This window comes from Apostichopus japonicus, chromosome 16, assembly GCF_037975245.1.
Source record: "Apostichopus japonicus isolate 1M-3 chromosome 16, ASM3797524v1, whole genome shotgun sequence".
In the NCBI taxonomy this organism is placed as follows: Eukaryota; Metazoa; Echinodermata; class Holothuroidea; order Aspidochirotida; family Stichopodidae; genus Apostichopus; species Apostichopus japonicus.
In genome coordinates, this window is record NC_092576.1 from 37,169,172 (window position 1) to 37,189,865 (window position 20,694).

Here is a 20,694-nt window from a genome sequence, read left to right on the forward strand (position 1 = left end):
CCAAGTTTCATGGAAACCGTCAAGACCTGACTTACATTTAGATTCCTCCAGAGGTAAATGGGTGTTGAACTCCGAGGAAGGCATGACACTTGAAGTAAGTAATGCCTTTATTGTGCGTTTGTATCATTAGTTTGAAACCAAATTATTAAATGCGAGACCGATCATCCAATTAACATCCACTTTGGCAAACGGCACCATAGCAACGGACACGCAATTTTACGAGTTTATTTATATGCATGTAATAAAAATACTTAGATAAAATAAATTACAAATTGAACTCTCGAATATAAATTACGCTTTTAGCCATTGGTGTACGTAATCCGAATAAACAAGAATAAGCTCCATGTAGATAAATGGTGCCATTTACCGGCAATATTGAGGGCCATTTCAACGTTAGTCTATCTTCCATAATCCCATACTTTCGTACTTACACCATATTCCACATATAAGTAGAATACAGTGAAAGCAATTATACCGGTAACATTGTACTTATCGTAACATACTATTTTGTACATTGTTTTTTAGTTCAATTTTGTTTTCAAGGAATTAAAACGTAAAGCAACGTAAATGACAGTTGAGAATACGTTCATCTAATATACTGCTATTTTTAAACAGTTAACACCAGGAGAACTAGATTTGCACTATAAACGCTTATATCGCATTGAAATATCATTTAATTTACTATGGGTAAAATTCACGTTGAGGACCACGAGAAGCTTATCACAACGATGTATTCCAATTCAAGTAATGTGCTAAGGATTTTTTCTCCAATAAAATACTAAAATTAGTATTTAATTTATTAAATGGTTAATAAATTCCTGTTATTGATAACATTTATTACAAAGAAAATATACCAAGATAATTTTTCAAGACAACTTCAAAATTGTACAGAAATGATAAAAACATCTTTGTATTTTTTCTTTGGGGGTCTGTTGGGGGCTACACAGAAACATGGAATGCCGTAACTGACATAACCAATAACCACACTGAATGCGTGTACCCATGCCTACGGTCTCATCAATCTCACGCTTGTCAAAATCGGCAGCTTCCCTACACGTAGAACATTTAGACAATGATATTTTAATAATTTAAACGGCATTATTATGAATGATAACTAAGTCTTCTATGAATTATGATCTTTCGAAGAGCTCCCATCTCCCCTATGCAGTTTTTTTTTTTTTTTTTGCAAACGAAACGGGGACGGTACAATCATTGGAAAATGTACATGCTTGAAACATATGATATTGGATACCAGTCCCTGTGTCAAAGTAGAGTGGGGCAATTGAGCATTTCCTCAAACCAAGTCCTCACCTCCCCTCAATCGGCTCCGGTAAAGCAAGACTGAACCATTCTCCGTTTCGTCCATTTTCTGTTGGAAATATATTAGACTAACAAAGTTCTGAACCGGGGTAAACTTGGAATCACTTGAAATTGATATGGATATCTAACGAATGCATGTTTGTGCTAAGTTAAAGTAGCTTCACTATAAATAATAGTTGGAATCGCTAGAGCTAAGTTATGTTGCAGAAAAAATATAAGTGTAATTTTTCTTCCTGACATGCATTTTGGCTCTAAACTTGCTAAAAAAATGCTAAAAAGAACTATCTAAAAGTGTTCAGCTTCCAAGAGTTCTGTACTCCTAACCAAATATAACGTACAGTACTTATATTCAACCAAATGTTCTTACTTTGTTGCTGAAACAGTCAATTTAAGTCGCTATTGAAATCGATCAACTTCCATTTGATAATGATGATGAAATCACAACCATGGTTATATGACACTTAAGTTTCGTCACAATTTTGACTTTCATGAAAATATTTATAAATATTGATTTAGTTCATGCAGCATTCTTGCAGTTGTAAGTATTTGAAACGGAAATGTTTGCTTAGCTAACTAATTCCTTTCAATCCCATATGTTAGCCCTGTATGACCTGCTTCTCATTAGCCCTTTCAAATATTTAACGATATTTTGTTGAACAAGTTCCAATGGTTTAGTATGAATGAAATTTCAATTATCAAATAGTATTGTTTCTGTCATAAAAACATAACATCTCCACCTGCATCATAATATATATAATATCCACCTGTGTAAATCTACTGACATGTACTATTATGAATTATTATTTGCTTATGTAGTTGATATACATAAAGTTTTATCCACTAGGAGAATGGGAACAAGTATCTCCTCCTCCAAAGTGTCTTTAAATAACACACGCATAGCAAAGTCGTATTCAAAGATGTAGTTACAATGATAAAAAATGACAGCAAATATGTGCATCTAAGAATCTATCCTTAACATCCTTTTCTGACAGGAAGAGGGGACACCTCTTCCTTCAGACTCTCCCACAAAACGAGTAGAAACATAATTCATGTCCCTTTCCCTGTCCTCTATCCCTCTACATCTCTTAAACTTCAATACGTAACAGAAGGTATAGCCTGTATGATGTCAATAAGACTCATATAAATACAACCGTTAACTTAAATTAAGTTCCGTGACCGGTGGTAGCCCCAGTTTGAATATTAACCCCCTAAACGAATATTTTCTCAAGAGGAGGGTATCTCCCTCCCCTTAGACTCCTAACCAGAAAGGACAGTACTACCCCCTCACCCCCACCCCCCTTTATCCTAACATCAAATCCATACCATAGAGCAGAGTCTACATGGTGTTATGAAAAGTCAAAAGGCAGTGCGTTAATTTTAGTTAATATCCCTGAAACATACACTATTGTCGAGATGGGATTATCAGTTTCCTCACAGATTTCATCTACCGTTTATACTATGTGAAATTGAGATACTCAAGAGAGTAATTTTAAAATATTATAACTTGAAGTTCTTTCTATGTTCATTTGAAGACGCTTCTATTTTGATTTCCAGACCAATGGTCAAAACAGTTTACGAGTTCTGTGTTCGAGTATTGTGAATCTAAGGAATACTGATTCTAAACCACTCCAGATGTCTACGATATTGCTTCTTGAAATTGCATCAAGTCACAACGTAAGTCACTTATATTTTAACACAGCCATAGAAATATTGCTACTTCAAGTTACCATTCTTATAACGGTACATTGCATTATCACGTGTCCATTACAAGCAACGGATATTATACTTCATCTAAGGCAACTAATCTGACTGAGATGATGAAATGTTATTTATTCACCAAGTGTCAGTGTCTGAGTAAGTATTGATTAAAACAATTGTAATCAGATGTCCCGTTATACTCAGCCCAGAGTATAACTGTTTTTACTAGTTAACTCCCCATCGCATACAAAGAATATAAACCTTGATATGACAAAGTGACGTCATCATTTGCCTAGGAAATATTGGCATTAACCTAAGTGATAACACTGTCAATAATGTATGGTAGACTATGAAACAAAGACGATAGGGGACCGATCATTTATCTCCAAACGTTTTTAAAATAGCTATAATTAGAAAAAGAGTTGAAACCCTGCACACCGAGAGATAAATATCTATCATCAAGGTAGTCGTTCCTACATCCCTGGTCTTGACCCAACACACTCGACCCCTGTAACATTTGTTTAGGTAGTGCGCCCTCCATTCTTCACAACCAGTCGATATATTTGAAATTGAATATGCATATTTACGAAATTGCCATTTTTCTTCTTTATTTTTGGATTAAACAGGACATTTATTTGGTTTGTCCAACTAATATTGGCTTATTAAATAATGTACACAAGTTTCATGTAATTTGGTGCAGTAGAAGGAACGTTTGAAGAAGAATAGCAAAAGCCTAAACAACTTAACATATTTGGAAGCTTCCTTTCACGAGTACACTCAAACAACAAAACACATGTTCTCAAATGTAAACAAAGCCGCACAGTGAACGTTGATCATCTGCGCACGTAGACCACTGATCTGTACACTAGTGTACAGATCAGTGACGTAGACACACGAATCGATTCCCGCAGGGCGGGTGACATTAAAATTACGTACACTCTGTGTGGAGATTCAGTTCGTTACTAGTTACACGTACACATACATGTTTATCATTATACCGTATGGCTGCCAATGGACTTACACCGCGTATGGTTTGCTGATGTAATTATATCGACTTACGGTAATTATAGGTCTATTTAAAGTCAACAATTATAGGCCTAGGCATGCTTGAGAGATTTTGTCTTTTCTGTAACATTTGTCGTTACATGAATGTCAAAAGGAGTACTTCTTTATGTAACCTTGCCTGTCTGAACTGACTGTTTTAGGTTACGTTTGCTCTTCTTGAAATTGAAGCCTAACGAAGTAAAACAAAATAGAAACGTCAGCAGAGTAGAAATTACATAAAACAGTTAGATGACAAACCAGAAATTAGGTAAAAAAATGAGCTTGTTGAACGCACAAAAGAACCAGTAAGGCCTATACTCAAACATATAGACATCCGACGTCTAGCCAAACAAAACAAGGCTATTAGTACCCATATGAATAGGCCTATTACTGTGCACAGTATAAATTTCTGCTCGTTTGCACTGACAGCGTTAATCATAACTGGCGTTATAGTACTTAGGCCTATTGGTTGACGTGGTAGCCTAACGTTAGTTATAAAAAAGAATGTAGGTATAGCAAATAACGTTAGCTCATTAGGGAAATAAAAAGCAACAGGTTTGCGATCGAATACATTTCACACGCGTAGGCCTAGGCTCCGTCTTAACACGTCACATGATACCGTACAGTGCCGCGTTACATTCACGGTGTCAAGCGTTTCATTATCAACGTGTTAGCCTTCGTAATGTAACGTTAGACTTTAACCGTTAGCTACGGCTAGTATATTATTCTCTTACCGGGAAAAGTAAGAGCTTAGAATATAGCAATATATATATCCTCCGCCAACCTTTTAAATTTTGATTTAATTATTGTCTCAGTCATAAAATTAGTCTTCCAACTTTATTCTCAATATATTATATACTGTGGAGTGTGGGCCTAAATAGACAAATGAGGTAAAGTTGGTAGCAGTAAGGATGGATGTTTATAACTAATCTAGGCTAGACCTAGGCTTACAGTAAGTCAAAAGTGAGGGATCAAAAGATTACAGGTAAACGGTATCAAAATTGAGGGGGGAGGGGGATGTAATGAGTCTATAAAGTTATAAATATTACTATATATTATTATATATGTATTAATTATAATTATGTATATGACGGTGGCTTCTCTCAAACTGTGTAGGCAAGTTAAGCTGGGTTATTTTAAACCGGGCCGGCTATCTGCCTACGCTACTGGTTTGTCGATCGTTCGACTGGCGAATGGAAAGTCTTACATATGTACGCCACGTTATTAATATAGCCCTTTATAATCTATGCGTAATTACAATGATTGGAAATGATTTTATTTTTATGATTACGATGATATAAATTGCAAGTAGGGTATAGGCCTAGGCCTATATGATAAACACACGTATCGAGATGCGCTGTACCTCCGGTATGTCGAGTCTCGGCCGCTATTGTGGGTTGTAGGAATTAATACACTGACTTACAGGAATGAAAAAATAGCATAGATTATGAAAACTACAGAAAAAGTTCATGTATGTGCTAAATATTATATTACAGACCAATATTAAATATTTGTGATATTGTTTTTTACTTTGATCTGAATTTCATCAGTTTACGAATTTTATGTCAATAAAATCATTATTTTATCATGCTTTTTTTTCGGTACGGTTGGCAAGCAAGTTTGAAGAAGTCACCACTCTTCTTCCTTTTTATTTTCTATTTTTATTCAATAATTTAAATAAAATAAAGTTCTTAGTGTTACGAAAAAAAAATAAGAAATCACAGACAATTCTTTTTTTTAAATTAATGATTAATTGTATAGCTTTTTTATTCATTGTTGTGTTCTATTACATATTCGTTGGATATTCATCATGTGTATTTATCCATCATGGATGAACTATAAGATAAGTTAACTGTGACCTTTCTCTCCTATTTTCCAGATTCCAATATCTCATCTATGCCTACGATGGTCCTTCAGTGGATTTGACGGTAAAGATATCAGACTTGAGTCCGGTCTTAGTTTATCGAGCCTAGCATCAGTAGAGAAGATATCCAACATTGAAGGAATAAAGGAACAAGAATTAACAGAGGAAGAAGTGATCGGATTAATTAATTATGGACTTAAGTCACGAAGGTTCAAGGAACTATGGTAAGGGAATAACATCGTGACAGGCCTTGGTTGATATTATGTGGGTAAGAGGGGGAGGAGGGGTAGTCAGAGGGTGTGCGTATGGGGTATATAGGAGGGTATAAGGTAATGGTATTGTGCAGTGAGTTTTTTCTTTTGTTAAATTTACAAATCTTGTGTTGAGACATGCAGTTTAAAATGTTGCAATATTTGTAAGGATTTGTAAACTGGGAAATATGTTAACATTTTTCTTTCATTACTGATTGTGCAGTGTAAAACACCTCGTACGTCGTACGGGTTTTCCACACAATAGGATATAACTGGGTGGGTTAGTGGGGGGAGGGTGCTTTTCAGTTACTAGGAACAACAAATAACATTAAAACTTATAAACGAATTAGAACTGCAGTAAACAAATACAAATAAATTGTTATGTAAAGCTTGACACAAAAGTATAGGGAGAAATTCAAGTACATGGAAACGAAAAAGTTTGCTGTTTACTTTAAATTAATTTATTGTTATTAAACTTAAGGATATTTTCAAGAGTTATGCAAATTTTATTAAAAATATAAAGAGTTAAATTAACAAATAATCAAATGTTAATTGGAGGGTGCAAGTAGGGGTGGTGGAAATGTTGTCTGGCCATCATAACTAGTGGCTGATAGTGATACTTGTCAACAGGCAAATGCATTGACCTTCATGTTATTTATAACAATGATGACATCAGATATTCATTTAATTTATAAATATTAAATATTTACTTTCCCTGCTTTCTTTAACTTTGAAGGCTTGCTAACTGTAAATTGCCGTCATCGATCAATCCAGACATCATACCTGAAGAATCAAGATCAAGGAATATTAAAGGTACGGTATAACGTTATAAATTAAAATAATTTTTGATCAAGTAGATTGCTTTATTGCAACGTTTCACAGATTTGTGACAAGAGAGTGAAGTGTTGTAGAGGGGGATTGGGGTGGTGGGGGGACTAGTATAATGAGATATTTGTTGGTAAGAATGAATCTACAATTGGGTTCCAGGGGTAGATCTTGCATACAACAAACATACTAGTCCTATGTGGGGTAGGGTGGAATGGGGATAGGTTGGGGAATGGTTGGGACTTCTTAAAAGTTCCTCCTTCTTTGGAGTTCCTTGCGCTGATTTAAGCAGCTTTCTGTCAAGTTCCTATATATGTTAAAATAATATCTACGAGATTTAATGTTTTAAGTCACTTAAGATATAATTGTTACCCTATAAAATAAGGACTGTAAAGAACGCTGGAAGTATTGGGTAACAAATAGAATACAATTATTGGTTGGATTACTAGTGACAGATAATTTATAGTACTTTATTACTAATTAATTAGAAGAGAGAACATTTCAATGTTTCAGTTTACTGATATTCGACCCATCTAGTTTAAGTTCATTACCTCTGACTGTTTACATTAAAAGTATATGAAACAAATTAATATTGATTCTTTGGTATTGTTTAATATATGTCATTTATTTCTATGATAATTAATTGATTTTATTACTTCATCTATTTTTACAGTCATATCTTCGAAGGAAGCCGTATTGCTTCATCTAGCAACTGGTACATGGAGGAAGGTTTGTAATAATTTATATTTGTTAGCAATTTATAAGCATTAATAATGTTAGTTGCTTTCACATTTCCCTGTGATCATGTTATTATTAGTAACATGCATAACAGTAACGGGGTAGAGGGGTCGATCAATTTTCAAACATAATCATAAAAAGCCAGCATCCTTGAGAGTTAATGACATATATTGTCTCCCGGTATGGAATATTCCGGTGACAGACGATATGATTCTTACAGGAAAGAAAATAATATTCCACATTCCTAGTTCTCAATATCTTACTCTTAACTCTAGATACATTTATTTGGAGCTGATTAATTTCATAATTCCAGGAATTTTATCTTGGTCAGAGTCGTGTAAAGTCATCATGTCGCGTGTTCTTTTAAATTCTCATTGGCTTTGCTGGATTTTTTCTTTTAATCTGATTAAATTAGAATAATCACTCAACTGTTATTGTACTTTGAATTAAAGAGATTCTGCAAAAAACATTTTGTTAGTAAAAAATTCTTTTTATCCTTCGTGGAAAATGTTGTTCATTATATTTGTCAACATAATAAAGATTATGAGGTCACATAATCTTACCTTTCTAGATGCATTCATTAATTTTAACACATTTAAAGAAATATTCTTTAAACCCATTAAACCTAGTTTCAGAGCTTCACTGTGCAGGAACTAATACATACATATCAAAACAGAAAACTTTAACTAATTTTTAACTTTGTTTCAAATATCTGCTGAATTAACCAATTTATTAAACTCCGCTATTAACACACCAAAATTATTTATCTCCTGAACGCCTCATTTTACATTAATATTATTCTATTAAATAATTACTATTACTTTATTTCAATAGCCTGATGACATCCAGACTATTACAGAGATGTGTTCAGATGCTTTGTCCATCCACAGAGACACCAGTGAGTCTGTACAGAGGTCAGTCATAGAGCTCCTTGTGGAAGCATCCAATCATGACGTAAGTAAAACATAAAGGCATATATTGAATAAGTACATCAATCAGTACAAGTTAAAATTATATAAAATCGCTGAATGTCTTGATAAGAAATTAGATCACTTTAGTTATTAAATACTAAACTGTTTAATTGCGAATAATGAAATGCAAATTAACATTATTTACAACCGTTGAATGTCTTAATAAGAGATTATATCGCTTTAGTTATTAAATATTAAACTGTTCATATTAGAACAAAGATAAACAGGTTCAAATTGAAATATATAAGACAGAATCGTAAGTACAAAACACAAACATAAATAAAATAGTAAACTACTGGATCGAGTGTGTAGGATTATAAACAAATAAATAATCATAATTAAATTCCTTTTCAAGGTTTCTATCCAGCAATAGTTCCTGTTCATCTTAGCTTAATTAATTTTATCTTTGGAAATCTTCCCAGAAAGTGAAGTATAAAATAATAATTTAAGACAGAATAGGTAAATGAATTGTTTCCTGTTTTAAGAATTTGGCCGAAGATTTTGCTTTTGTTTAAGTTTACATTTAAATTAAAACAAAAATAGATGAAGTGATAAACATACCTACTATACCTAAGTAGTAGAAAACCTTAATACAAACTGATACCTAAATATAAAATGTATAATAATTAACAGTACACTGAAAAAACAGCCCAACCTCAATCAGATAATCCCATCACAAATTAAATATAATTTAACTCATTTTGAAACGTGTCAGTCCTGGCTCATACACCCCCCCCCCCCCACACACACACCTCATCACCCTGTCAAACAGGAATTACAATAAATATTTATAATTGGTCTGCATGCTCCCGCACCCAAAAGTAACCCTCATTACCCCTACCACACCCATCCCTACCCGGTTTAATACCCATCAGTCCATTTATCTCTCACCCCTTGCACACGCTTTGATAATAACAACATAACATTCACGAGGGTAAACCGTATCCACGCCCCGACCCCGACCAAATATCACTTCGCCTTAACACACCCTTCCCTACCATAACACACCCCTCCCTACACCCCTGACATCCCTTGTACCGTCCATCCCTCACCCTCTTACACACCTTTAATTCATTCTACAGAAATAACAATGACTGATCTCTGTAATAAACCTAACCCTTTTGTTTACCCTTTAGCATCTTGAAATAAAAATAAAATAAAACGAAGATTAAAGACACTATACAAATTAAATTACCCTTTTTTAATCAAATTCAAACCGTTTATTATTAAATAATTAACAAAATTAGATTAAAATAAACAAACAAATATATATTTATTAATATGAAATTAGAACAAAAAGTTAATCTTTCTAAGTTAATTACAATGCTATCATTTTCAAGTATTTATCCTGTAAACAAACATGATGATATTAATTCTATTTATTATTTTCCTTTCTTCAGATTCCCATAGACTGTGTGCATCTAGGCTGGTCCTTTAGTAAGATTGATGAAGATGGGAACATTATCCTCTCCTCTGGTCTCTCTCTACCAATCATAACATCAATCGAGATGATGAACATACAGACAAAGAAAGGGAGAGAAATGAATAAACATGAAGTTAATGGAATATTAAACTATGTACAACACTCTCAAAGATTCAAGGAACTGAGGTAAGTACAATTAATACATATGTAAATGATATTAGTAATTAATAAAATAGCTAATTAATGTTTAATGATGTACACAAGATAGGAATTATTTATATAGTAAATATTTAATATTTATTGAAGGTTTATTGATAGGTGTATGTAAATGTAGAAGTAAAAGAAAACAAATAAATAATAAATTGAATAAACAAATAAACTAACAATGAAAGAACAGTCATCAGGTGAGGAATATGATTAATGGGGAGAGTAAAATAGAGACAACATGAGACAGAAACAATTACACTTTAACAATAAATTTAATAAAAAAAACATGAAATGCATTGAAATAAAGAGATAGGAGTCCCTAGCTTATATGTAAAAAAAATAAACAATATATCTCATTGAAACAATAACAACAAATTAGGATGTAACTACACCTAGATATGAGGAATAAATCATTTAAGTAACCATCATCTTAGAGAGTATGTAAAACGACGTTTTGCCTAAGTAAAATAAAAAATAAAATAAATAAACACAAACTTTGATGAATTAAATTAACAATTTTTTTTGGTAAGGAAATAGGCTGGAACGAAAAAAAAAGTCAACTTTGTAATACTAAAGCTCAATATTTTCCTCTTGAAAAGGCGGAAATTTCCTTGAATAATTTTATAAATTAATTGTTTATTATCGCACATTTATTTTAAAGTAAAAACAAGAGAGTGATATATATTAAACATATCGTAGTTGGCCTCATCATTAATACGACACCCCTCTCAACTATACTACCCCAAGATTTCCCTAATCCACCCTTTCCCCACTCCCTCCCTCCTAAACTAAACCAACCACTCCGCCACATACACTACCCCCACACACTACCCCCCCCCACACATGCACACACTACCCCCACACACACACTACCCCCCAACACACTACCCCCAAAAAAACACACACACACTCAGCAAGGTCTCCTGTCATACTACTATTGTCCGTCTCTTCTGATCAACCTGTCGTCACCTCCTCCACTCCAACCCTTTGCTCCCTCCCTTTCTTCCCCCATGACAGACAACTCTTGATATATGCATATTGTTAGCCCAACTAACATTACAGTCAATCCCCACACAGTAGAGACCAATCAAACAGTCTGTATGTAAATAACACTCAAAATCAGGTATATATTTTATAAACAAACACAGTACATTTGTGTAAAGAATAATCTCTAAGATTTTAATGTAGATCCTTACTAACATCGCAGTATTTTCCTTTCCCCTACCAAACAACCCCCTTCCCCAACCCCCTCCCTCCCAAAGCTGCAAGGCCAATAACCCTTACAGTATATTATCTCTATATACTCTACATGGTGTGTGCTGTTTACGTGACCCGCCCCGCGGGAACCAAAAAGCTACGTTGTGTCCAAATAATCTAACCTGTCATATATACCCAATACTGTACACATTTATATCATACATTTGTACGTTAACAATTTTCCACTCTTTTCTACTCAGTACACATTTTGTTTTATCGCAAAAGTCTATTGAACTTATTTCATTTTTTTTTTCTTGCTAAAGATGTACGCTGACTGTACTGACACTTTCAATAGTTTAACATTTTCTTTTGTTCGACACCTGTCAATCAAATACTTGGACAATACAATGAAAGAAAGCTGTATTCAATGGAGTAGACGCGCGCGCCTTCCAATGAAAAGAAGTTGTATGCAATGGAGTAGACGCGCGCGCCTCCCAATGAAAAGAAGTTGTATTCAATGTAACAGCCCGCGCGTCCTTAATAAAAACACCTGGAATTTACTGACAAACAAGTACCTGGGGATTGCAATAGATACGTCACTTCTAGACACTGTCTGGTTTTAAATCGTCCGTAGGCCTTCCTGATGTTGATTTGATTCTGTGAAGAACATTTTTTTAAAGTATAACTTTTTTCCGCCCTTTTTTGTAAATAATAATTGTTGAAGAAAGGAAAGAGAGAAAAGATAAGGGTATGTATGAAATTAATAAGAACAGAAACCAAAGGGAAACAAGTGTATAGGGAAAATAAATAGCAAAACAAATATCAATACAGAGCAAATGGTTATCAATATATAAAGTATTTGACAGTTATTAATATACATATTTATTTCTCAAAATATTTATGATAATTTCGCTATGAACTAAATCTTAGTAAATGTTGAATTAATATACTAGTTAAGAACTAGGGAAAGTCCCCTAAGAAAGTAACTAATCTCAGGAGTTATTGACAGTGTGATAAAGCTGTTCACTTTAAGTACTGTGACTGAATTATCACCAACAAACATCACGTGGTGAATGAAGTTGTGGGCTGTCATGGGTATCACGGGGGGGGGGGGGGGCGTGAGATGGGGTAGTATCATCATTTTGATCATAAATTATTGATAATACACCTTCACTACCGTTGTTACCCAAAATACTTCAAAGGTTGTTTGAAAAAAGGCTAGATAGCTTTCTTGCCACGCACTATGCCCTTTCTGAGCGTCCCTAAGATTTAAGGCCTGGACGGTCTACATCTATGGCATTATTAGAATTACTGAAAAACATCACTATGTCACTAGATCATCAAACAATCAATTATCGATGGTTGACCACTGTTTATACTTACTGTAACAAACTTGAACATTATGGAATTAGGGAATTGTTCATAATAGGCTAAAAAGTTATTTGTCTATCCTTTGACCCAAAAAGTCTTAAAAAAATAGTTTAAGTTTTATAATGGTTTTAGATTGGACAATAAAGTATTTATTTAAGACGGAAATAATTCTTTGCATAGTAAATAGCATAGTCCTCTAACACAAGTTATAACAACGGACCCAAGTCCTTGTAACCAAGATCAACATAGCACAATAAAAAAAGTAAACATTACTTCATCTTTCAGACCTGTTTTAATCTCAATCCGTTAATATTACATTTACACATCTACCGCACCTAACCTTGTTCCTTCCATCTCCCCTTAAAAAACCCAACTAGACCCTGTAATATATTACTTCCTTTACCCTCTTCTTTCCCTTTCCACTATAAGTTGTTTCCTCAGCCCCTCCTTACCTTACTCTAACCCTACCATGTTACACTTGTAGTTGACCCACCCCCCACCCCGCCACACCCTTCCTGCTGATATGTTAACATTTCTTCAACGTCATTTCTTTATATCATCTCATTTCATTACTTATGTATCGGATCTTCGTTTCCAAAAGGAAGTATATTTCAGTATTGCGATTGTCCCTTATAGTTCGTACTTTTATTTGTATTCATCTTTTTCAGTACCATCTACCCCCACCCCCCCCTCACCCGCCCACGCCCTGCCCCGTCGTGCGTCTATAGTGAGAAAAGCAAAACAAAGCTTAAAGAGCAAAGTCTATTAGCTGTGACCTACAGTATTCTAGGCCTTTCTCTCTCTAATACACGCACACATTAATTTCATCCAGATACGACTGCCTCACCATACTCTGAAGAAAGTGTTATCCATGGTTAGGAGTCAATATGCTACTATTATATTACCGCACAGTGATCACGCTGTTTCTACACACACTGTGTATATCTGACATATGATATATGTGTACAGACCAACTAGTGATGGTTAACTTTCCTTTCATTATAATCTCTATTAATATAATGATGTACACTGTATATCAAGCTCATTGTATTCTTTATACATGACCTGTCAATCGCGCGGTAATGCGTCACGTGACTAAACGACTGCAGCTCCGGTATCTGGATACGTCAATGATCTGTTGTTCTGAAGGTCATTTTGACAAGTACTAAATATGTCTCTATTTTATTATATTGTTAGCCACACGATGTTTGGAAGAAAACGATACTAACTACTAACATTTTATACGATTTCATTAGGCCTATTATTATATCGAAAACGATCTTAATAAATTGGTGGAAAATGGTTCAGTCGGTGGATTTGTGTATGCTGCCAGGAAAGAATAGGACCTCTAGTACTGGTGATCCCCCCCCCCCTCCCCCTTCCACCCCCAGTTTTTCTTAAACGTCACACAGCGTATTTCTTGTAGCAAGACTTTGCGTCTAGGGACAACACTCTATATTGTCTAACATTCTTATTTCCGGGTAGGAACCCCAATGCCCTACGTTGGCTTAAATGACCCCAGGGCAACATACCCTCCATTATAAAATACTACTCTGGCCCTCATATCAAGGTCCATGCACCTACTTACATTTTGAACTTATCAAATATTATTTACTAGCACAACCTTCATTTAGAGCTTTTTTATAAAATCATAAATTATAAAATCATAAACATACTTCAGAATGCATCATTTGGATTCTATTTTATTTGGTTTTTATTATGGGGGTGAGGTGGGGCACCTTAGACCTCTATATATGAGAGTTAGCTCCAGTAATCCTTCGGCAGCACCCACTCGTTATTAAAATATTTTATTCACAGCTGGCCCTGCCATAAGAATTTAGGTACTAAATCAGTCGGAAGAAAATTCTCATTTTACACCGTATTTCGACCCACCTTATAAATTCAGCCGCACTACACTGGGTTTCGTGGTTAAATGATTACATGTTCTTATTAGTTTATAAAATGTTAACAACGAATAGAGCCTTGTATCATTACGTAAAGTTTAGCAATCAACATCAAATTCTGCTTCAGTTGATGTTTATTTTCCATTAAATGTTCAATCATTGTGGTCAGAGCATATTCATATGTGTGTTGTAATGTATATTGTAGATAGTTAACATATAAACATTGTATGTAAATAAAATCTTTATGCTGTATTATCAAAAACAGTATTAATTAAAGAACGATGTAACGGCAAATGACTGCTTCTAATTCTCTGATTCTATTTCTCTGATTATAGGCTAACTGACTGCCTGCTGCCCTCATCGATACCCGTCGGACCAACTCTATCCACACTGGAATCTCAGGGAGTGAATGGTAAAGTTCTCATTGATTAATCGATTAATGACTCTGTCATGTGTCATGTTGTTTACAGTTCAAACCATTCCAGAAGTCGACATTTGATTGGGTTTTAGTCTCAGTCAAACTAAGGGCGCCATATCACCAGGCGTCATTGCCAGTTGCAGTAAACATGTACAGATATTCATGAGTCAGAAACTTTGTGAGATATAATTTATTAGTTGATGTTGTATAATACAGAGCAAAGTGTACTTTGCAACAGGTAAAGTTAATTCGTTTTCTTGATAAAGTCAATCTGCTGTAATAAAGAAGGGTATTTTCTGATTGCGTACGCAATTAGAAATAGCAATAAAAACAGTATCGTTGGAAGCCGTTTAAACATAAGGAGACAGAAATCAATTTGGTTTGCGGGTCTTATTTTTTTTTTTTTGTGTACTACGGTGGCTCACGTGGGACACTGGAAATGTTGCTATTTTATAACGAAAATTCAGATTTTCATTCTCAAAATGTCGGCTAAAATATTATTCAATTTTCAACTGTTTAATCATAACGTAGCACCCCTGAAATGTCAACTACTTTCACAACAAGTCGACTAACTCATCGAAATTTGACGATGTTTATCGGAAAGTCTACTTTGTTTATTATGTCCGTAAAAACTTTTGTAATTGATGTTTATTATTGGAAATGTTAAATTGATGACGAAAATTCCTGAAAGACCCATCTATTCAAATTTGACTTCAATGTAAGACTGCTACATTCTGTTGAAGAAACGTATTAAAATCAACTCCAACCATTACAGAGTTGCGACTAATGATCTAAATGTATGATCTAGCACTGCCTTGTGATGCATCCTTTAGTTAAACATACAATGAAGGGCAGAAGATTAATTATGTACCTCTATTGCGAAAAACATATTTTAAAACGTGTTGGTACCCGCCCTTTGGCCTGGTATCGTGCTATGAATAAACGGCTATGAAAACGCTGAAAATACTTACAAACACTGTTAGATGGTTTCCAAATTAAACAAAATGACACATGTATTGTAACATCATTCAACTTTAACACTAGCAAACTAATTACATGGTCGCGTGTTTGTGAAATAAGTAAATGTCTATTCTTTCCCTAATGATTAATATCTTTCCTGATAAAAGGCGAATTAAAAGGTACGTTATCTTTATATACCTGCTGTATCACAGTCCGGGGCGTAGCGAGCAGGGGGGGGGGGGGGGCTGCAAGTTAAAATTTTGGGATCTTCTTTATCGGTTATTTCGATTTTCCAGTTCTTCATCTGATAAACTCATTCACCAATCCAATCACCCGACGCATGCAAGTTAAAAACTCTATTGGCAAATAACTGATAATGTCACGGCCGTCAGTATAGCTACTGTAGCCAGGCTCAGCTAGACGAGTGCCAGAATCGCCGGCAACTCAGTGAAAGAAATGGAATTAAAGGCTTCCATATAGGCCGCAGCCTACAAGTCGTGCTATCGTGTGACAATGTGTTGTTATTATCCTCTGTTCAGAATGACGTCATCGCCGATGTCATTCGTTCTTCTTCTGCCGACTGCCATTAAAATAATATCGAAATGGAAATTCCACGGTGCCAAATTTGACTTAAAATATGCACCAGATTGCATCTAAGGATGTTTCAAAACTAAAAATTTTCCAAAGGGGAGGGGGACACCCCCTCCCCTTAGACCCCTCCCCCATTTCAGTCATCACTTCCACATCCGTCGGCAAATCAAATTCTTCACACCCCCCCCCCCAACAACAACAAACTTCGCTACGCCCTGATCACAGTGTGAGATAGATATGCTCCATGTTCATTACGGCAGATGTCAAAGGTATGTATGCATTATGCAACATGAGTACATGACGTTAAAGGTTTGAGATTTGACGGAATGGAAATTAATGGCAATTCTTAACAACTATTTCATAAGTATTGCAAAAAAGCAAATGTAATTGAAGAACTGTGTGATGATCTTATCGTGTAACATGGAAACGATTTATAGTTTTGAAATATGGACTAAACTTGTGTTGTCTACATTATTGCATTGTCACCAAAAAAACAAAATTCTTGTTTAATATTTCATTGTAGCTGTATGCTAACCAGGGAAGGGAATGTATGGGGGGGGGGGTAATTGGGAACATCTACAATTTATTGGTGTGTAAAATAGCTCACCTACAATATATCTGACTTCACCATCCTCCCAAAATCACTTTTCTAAAAGACATGTGACAACCCAAACGATCTTCAGCGAAAAGAAAGCATAGGCATCCCTAGAGGCAATAAAGATCTTATTAACACGTGCTATGGTTGTTTCTATTGTGTATTCTTCAGAATGTTTCATTTATTAAATACATCATTGCTATTTATTTTATTCGTTATAGCCTATGTATTGTTTATTAATCGTATTTGTTTCTTACAGTTTTCTGGATTCCTGATTCTCATAAGCCAGGTGAACGTTATAAGCTTAATCTCAACTCTGGTCTTTGGCAAGTAAGTAATCATATCATCTCCTGTATAATGATTGTGTAATTATATTTGTTTTAATAACATATCGATATTGTAATTACTAGCATGAGCATTAAAATACCACTGACATGGTACTTGAGTACCCCAAATGTTTGTAGTTTAGCCCATGTCACTGTATTGAACACAGCGTGGCTTAGTCAAAGTAACTAACAGAAAGTGACGTCATCCAATGACCAAACTATAACTGTGATATATCAATAACTGTTTAATTGAGTCATATATTGGTTATCAGTTGATGGTTTCTGAAAGAGATGTACTAAAAGAAAGAACTGACATATCGGATGAGCAGAGACAAGTAAGCAAAACACGTTGAATGATTGGATAAAATTAATAGTAACAAATATTTATATACAGGCAATGGGTGGATTAAAATTATGTAGATTACAATTATTACTAAACAAACACTGAGTGGATTAAAGGGATGTAGTCAACAAATGTTACTAAATATACACTGGATGGATTAAAGGGATGTTGTCAACAAATATTGTTTAATAGACACTGCGGATTTAAGGGATGTAGTCAACAAATATTACTAAATATACACTGGATGGATTAAAGGGATGTAGTTAACAAATATGACTAACTATATACACAGTGGATTAAAGGGATGTAGTCAACAAATATCACTAACATACACGGAGTGGATTAAAGGGCTGTAGTCAACAAATATTACTAAACGTACACTGAGTGGATTAAAGGGATGTAGTCAACAAATATTACTAAAATACACTGAGTGGATTAAAGGGATGTAGTTAACAAATATTACTAACATACACTGAGTGGATTAAAGAGATGTAGTCAACATATATATAACTAAATAAACACTGGATGTATTAAAGGGATGTTGTCAACAAATATTACTTAACATGCACTGAGTGGATTAAAGGATGTAGTCAACAAACATTACTAAATAAACACTGAGTGGATTTAAGGGATGTAGTCAACAAATATTACTAACATACACTGAGTGGATTAAAGGGCTGTAGTCAACAAATATTACTAACATACACTGAGTGGATTAAAGGGATGTAGTCAACAAATATTACTAACATACACTGAGTGGATTAAAGGGATGTAGTCAACAAATATTACTAAAATACACTGAGTGGATTAAAGGGATGTAGTTAACAAATATTACTAACATACACTGAGTGGATTAAAGGGATGTAGTCAACATATATAACTAAATAAACACTGGATGTATTAAAGGGATGTTGTCAACAAATATTACTTAACATGCACTGAGTGGATTAAAAGGATGTAGTCAACAAACATTACTAAATAAACACTGAGTGGATTTAAGGGATGTGGTCAACAAATATTACTAACATACACTGAGTGGATTAAAGGGCTGTAGTCAACAAATATTACTAACATACACTGAGTGGATTAAAGGGATGTAGTCAACAAATATTAGTAACATACACTGAGTGGATTAAAGGGATGTAGTAAACAAATATTACTAACATACACTGAGTGGATTAAAGGGATGTAGTCAACATATATAACTAAATAAACACTTGATGTATTAAAGGGATGTTGTCAACAAATATTACTAAACATGCACTGAGTGGATTAAAAGGATGTAGTCAACAAACATTACTATAAACAATGAGTGGATTCAAGGTATGTAGTCAACAAATATTACTAAACATACACTGAGTGGATTAAAGGGATGTAGTCAACAAATATTACTAAATATACATTGGATGGACTAAATTGATGCAGTCAACACATATTTCAAAATTTGGACTGAAATGATACATACAATTAGTTTATCAAAAGCTAAAAAAAGAAATCATGCAATCAATGGACTTAAATTGACTTTATCAACACTGAATGAGGTACATTAACGTTATGTGGTGAGCAATCATTGCTAAAGATTGAATGAGTGGATTGGATCGATATAACTATTTTACATGATTATTCACTGTGTTGTCAACAGGAAAATGTGGTGGATGCTTGGTCTGTTACTTTTCTCCTTGCTCAAGTTCAGGATCAGTGAATTTCTAACAAATAAACAATATATTACAGAACATATGCCGTACATAGTGTAAGTTGCTTTACGTGAAGTCTAATTATCCACACAATGTTACAAATACATACAGCAACGAGTAAATAAGAGAGGTCAGGTTCCAAGGGGGACTAGGGTTCGTGGAGTCTATAGTCCCAGCACTGGGTCATTTTGGGATATGCTCGGGAAAATTTGGAGTTGGCAAGGGGCAATATGGTATATGGACAGTGCAAACACGAAGGCAAGGAACGAAAACTGACTTGAGATACTGTACTAGTAATGATTCAGTGTGTGGAACAGAGGGAATTAGTGCACGAGTTTGGTCCAGTTAGGTAATCTAAAGAGTTGGCAATTGAATGTAGCATATGGCTTTAACTAAGCATTCCATAAGTCTGGATGAAGTTCCAATGTAGGAAACGCAGGTTACAAACCGTTTAATGGGAATAGTGTAAAGTGTAGTAACAGTCACCGTGGTAAAGTGATAAAGTATTATGATACTAATATTACATACCTAACAGTGAGAGGTTTAAAGTCATGTAGAGAACAATTATAACTAAACAATCATTTAAATATTGGTTTAAATGGCAAACTGAACACAAACTTCTCATCATCCAATGAGAAGAGTAAAGTGATAGTAATCAATTATGTATCTCCAACAATCCAATCAAGCACTCGGTAATTATAGGTACATTAAAACAAAACACATATATCGGTACTTATCTATATTAGCGACTGAAAGTAATTTAGCAAACCAGTATAATGAATCATCAAGCGGAAATGTCATATTAATGTATTCCCTTCTTAACATAATATTTATCATTGATGGTAAGGATTAAATGTTTAAAGAAGAAGAAGCAACAGTAACTTATTAGTAAACATTAGTCCTTTGTATAATAGTTTCCACTCTTATAAATCCACATATCTTAAGTTATGATTC

At 34.4% G+C, this 20,694-nt stretch overlaps 1 protein-coding gene across 5 annotated transcripts in view; it reads left to right on the forward strand.

Moving 5' to 3' along the window:
• The window catches only part of LOC139982255 (uncharacterized), a 47,176-nt gene that overhangs the window by 23,320 nt on the left and 3,162 nt on the right, over positions 1-20,694 (forward strand). For 4 of the 5 annotated variants that reach the window (XM_071994908.1, XM_071994911.1, XM_071994912.1 and 1 more), the window contains 9 exons: positions 6-94; positions 2,875-2,994; positions 5,942-6,150; positions 6,914-6,990; positions 7,676-7,731; positions 8,575-8,694; positions 10,112-10,320; positions 15,149-15,225; positions 17,637-17,707. In XM_071994908.1, the coding sequence (XP_071851009.1) occupies positions 6-94; positions 2,875-2,994; positions 5,942-6,150; positions 6,914-6,990; positions 7,676-7,731; positions 8,575-8,694; positions 10,112-10,320; positions 15,149-15,225; positions 17,637-17,707 (1,028 nt within the window). The remainder of the gene's footprint in view (positions 1-5; positions 95-2,874; positions 2,995-5,941; positions 6,151-6,913; positions 6,991-7,675; positions 7,732-8,574; positions 8,695-10,111; positions 10,321-15,148; positions 15,226-17,636; positions 17,708-20,694) is intronic. The other variant, XR_011798081.1, reaches the window with a different exon arrangement.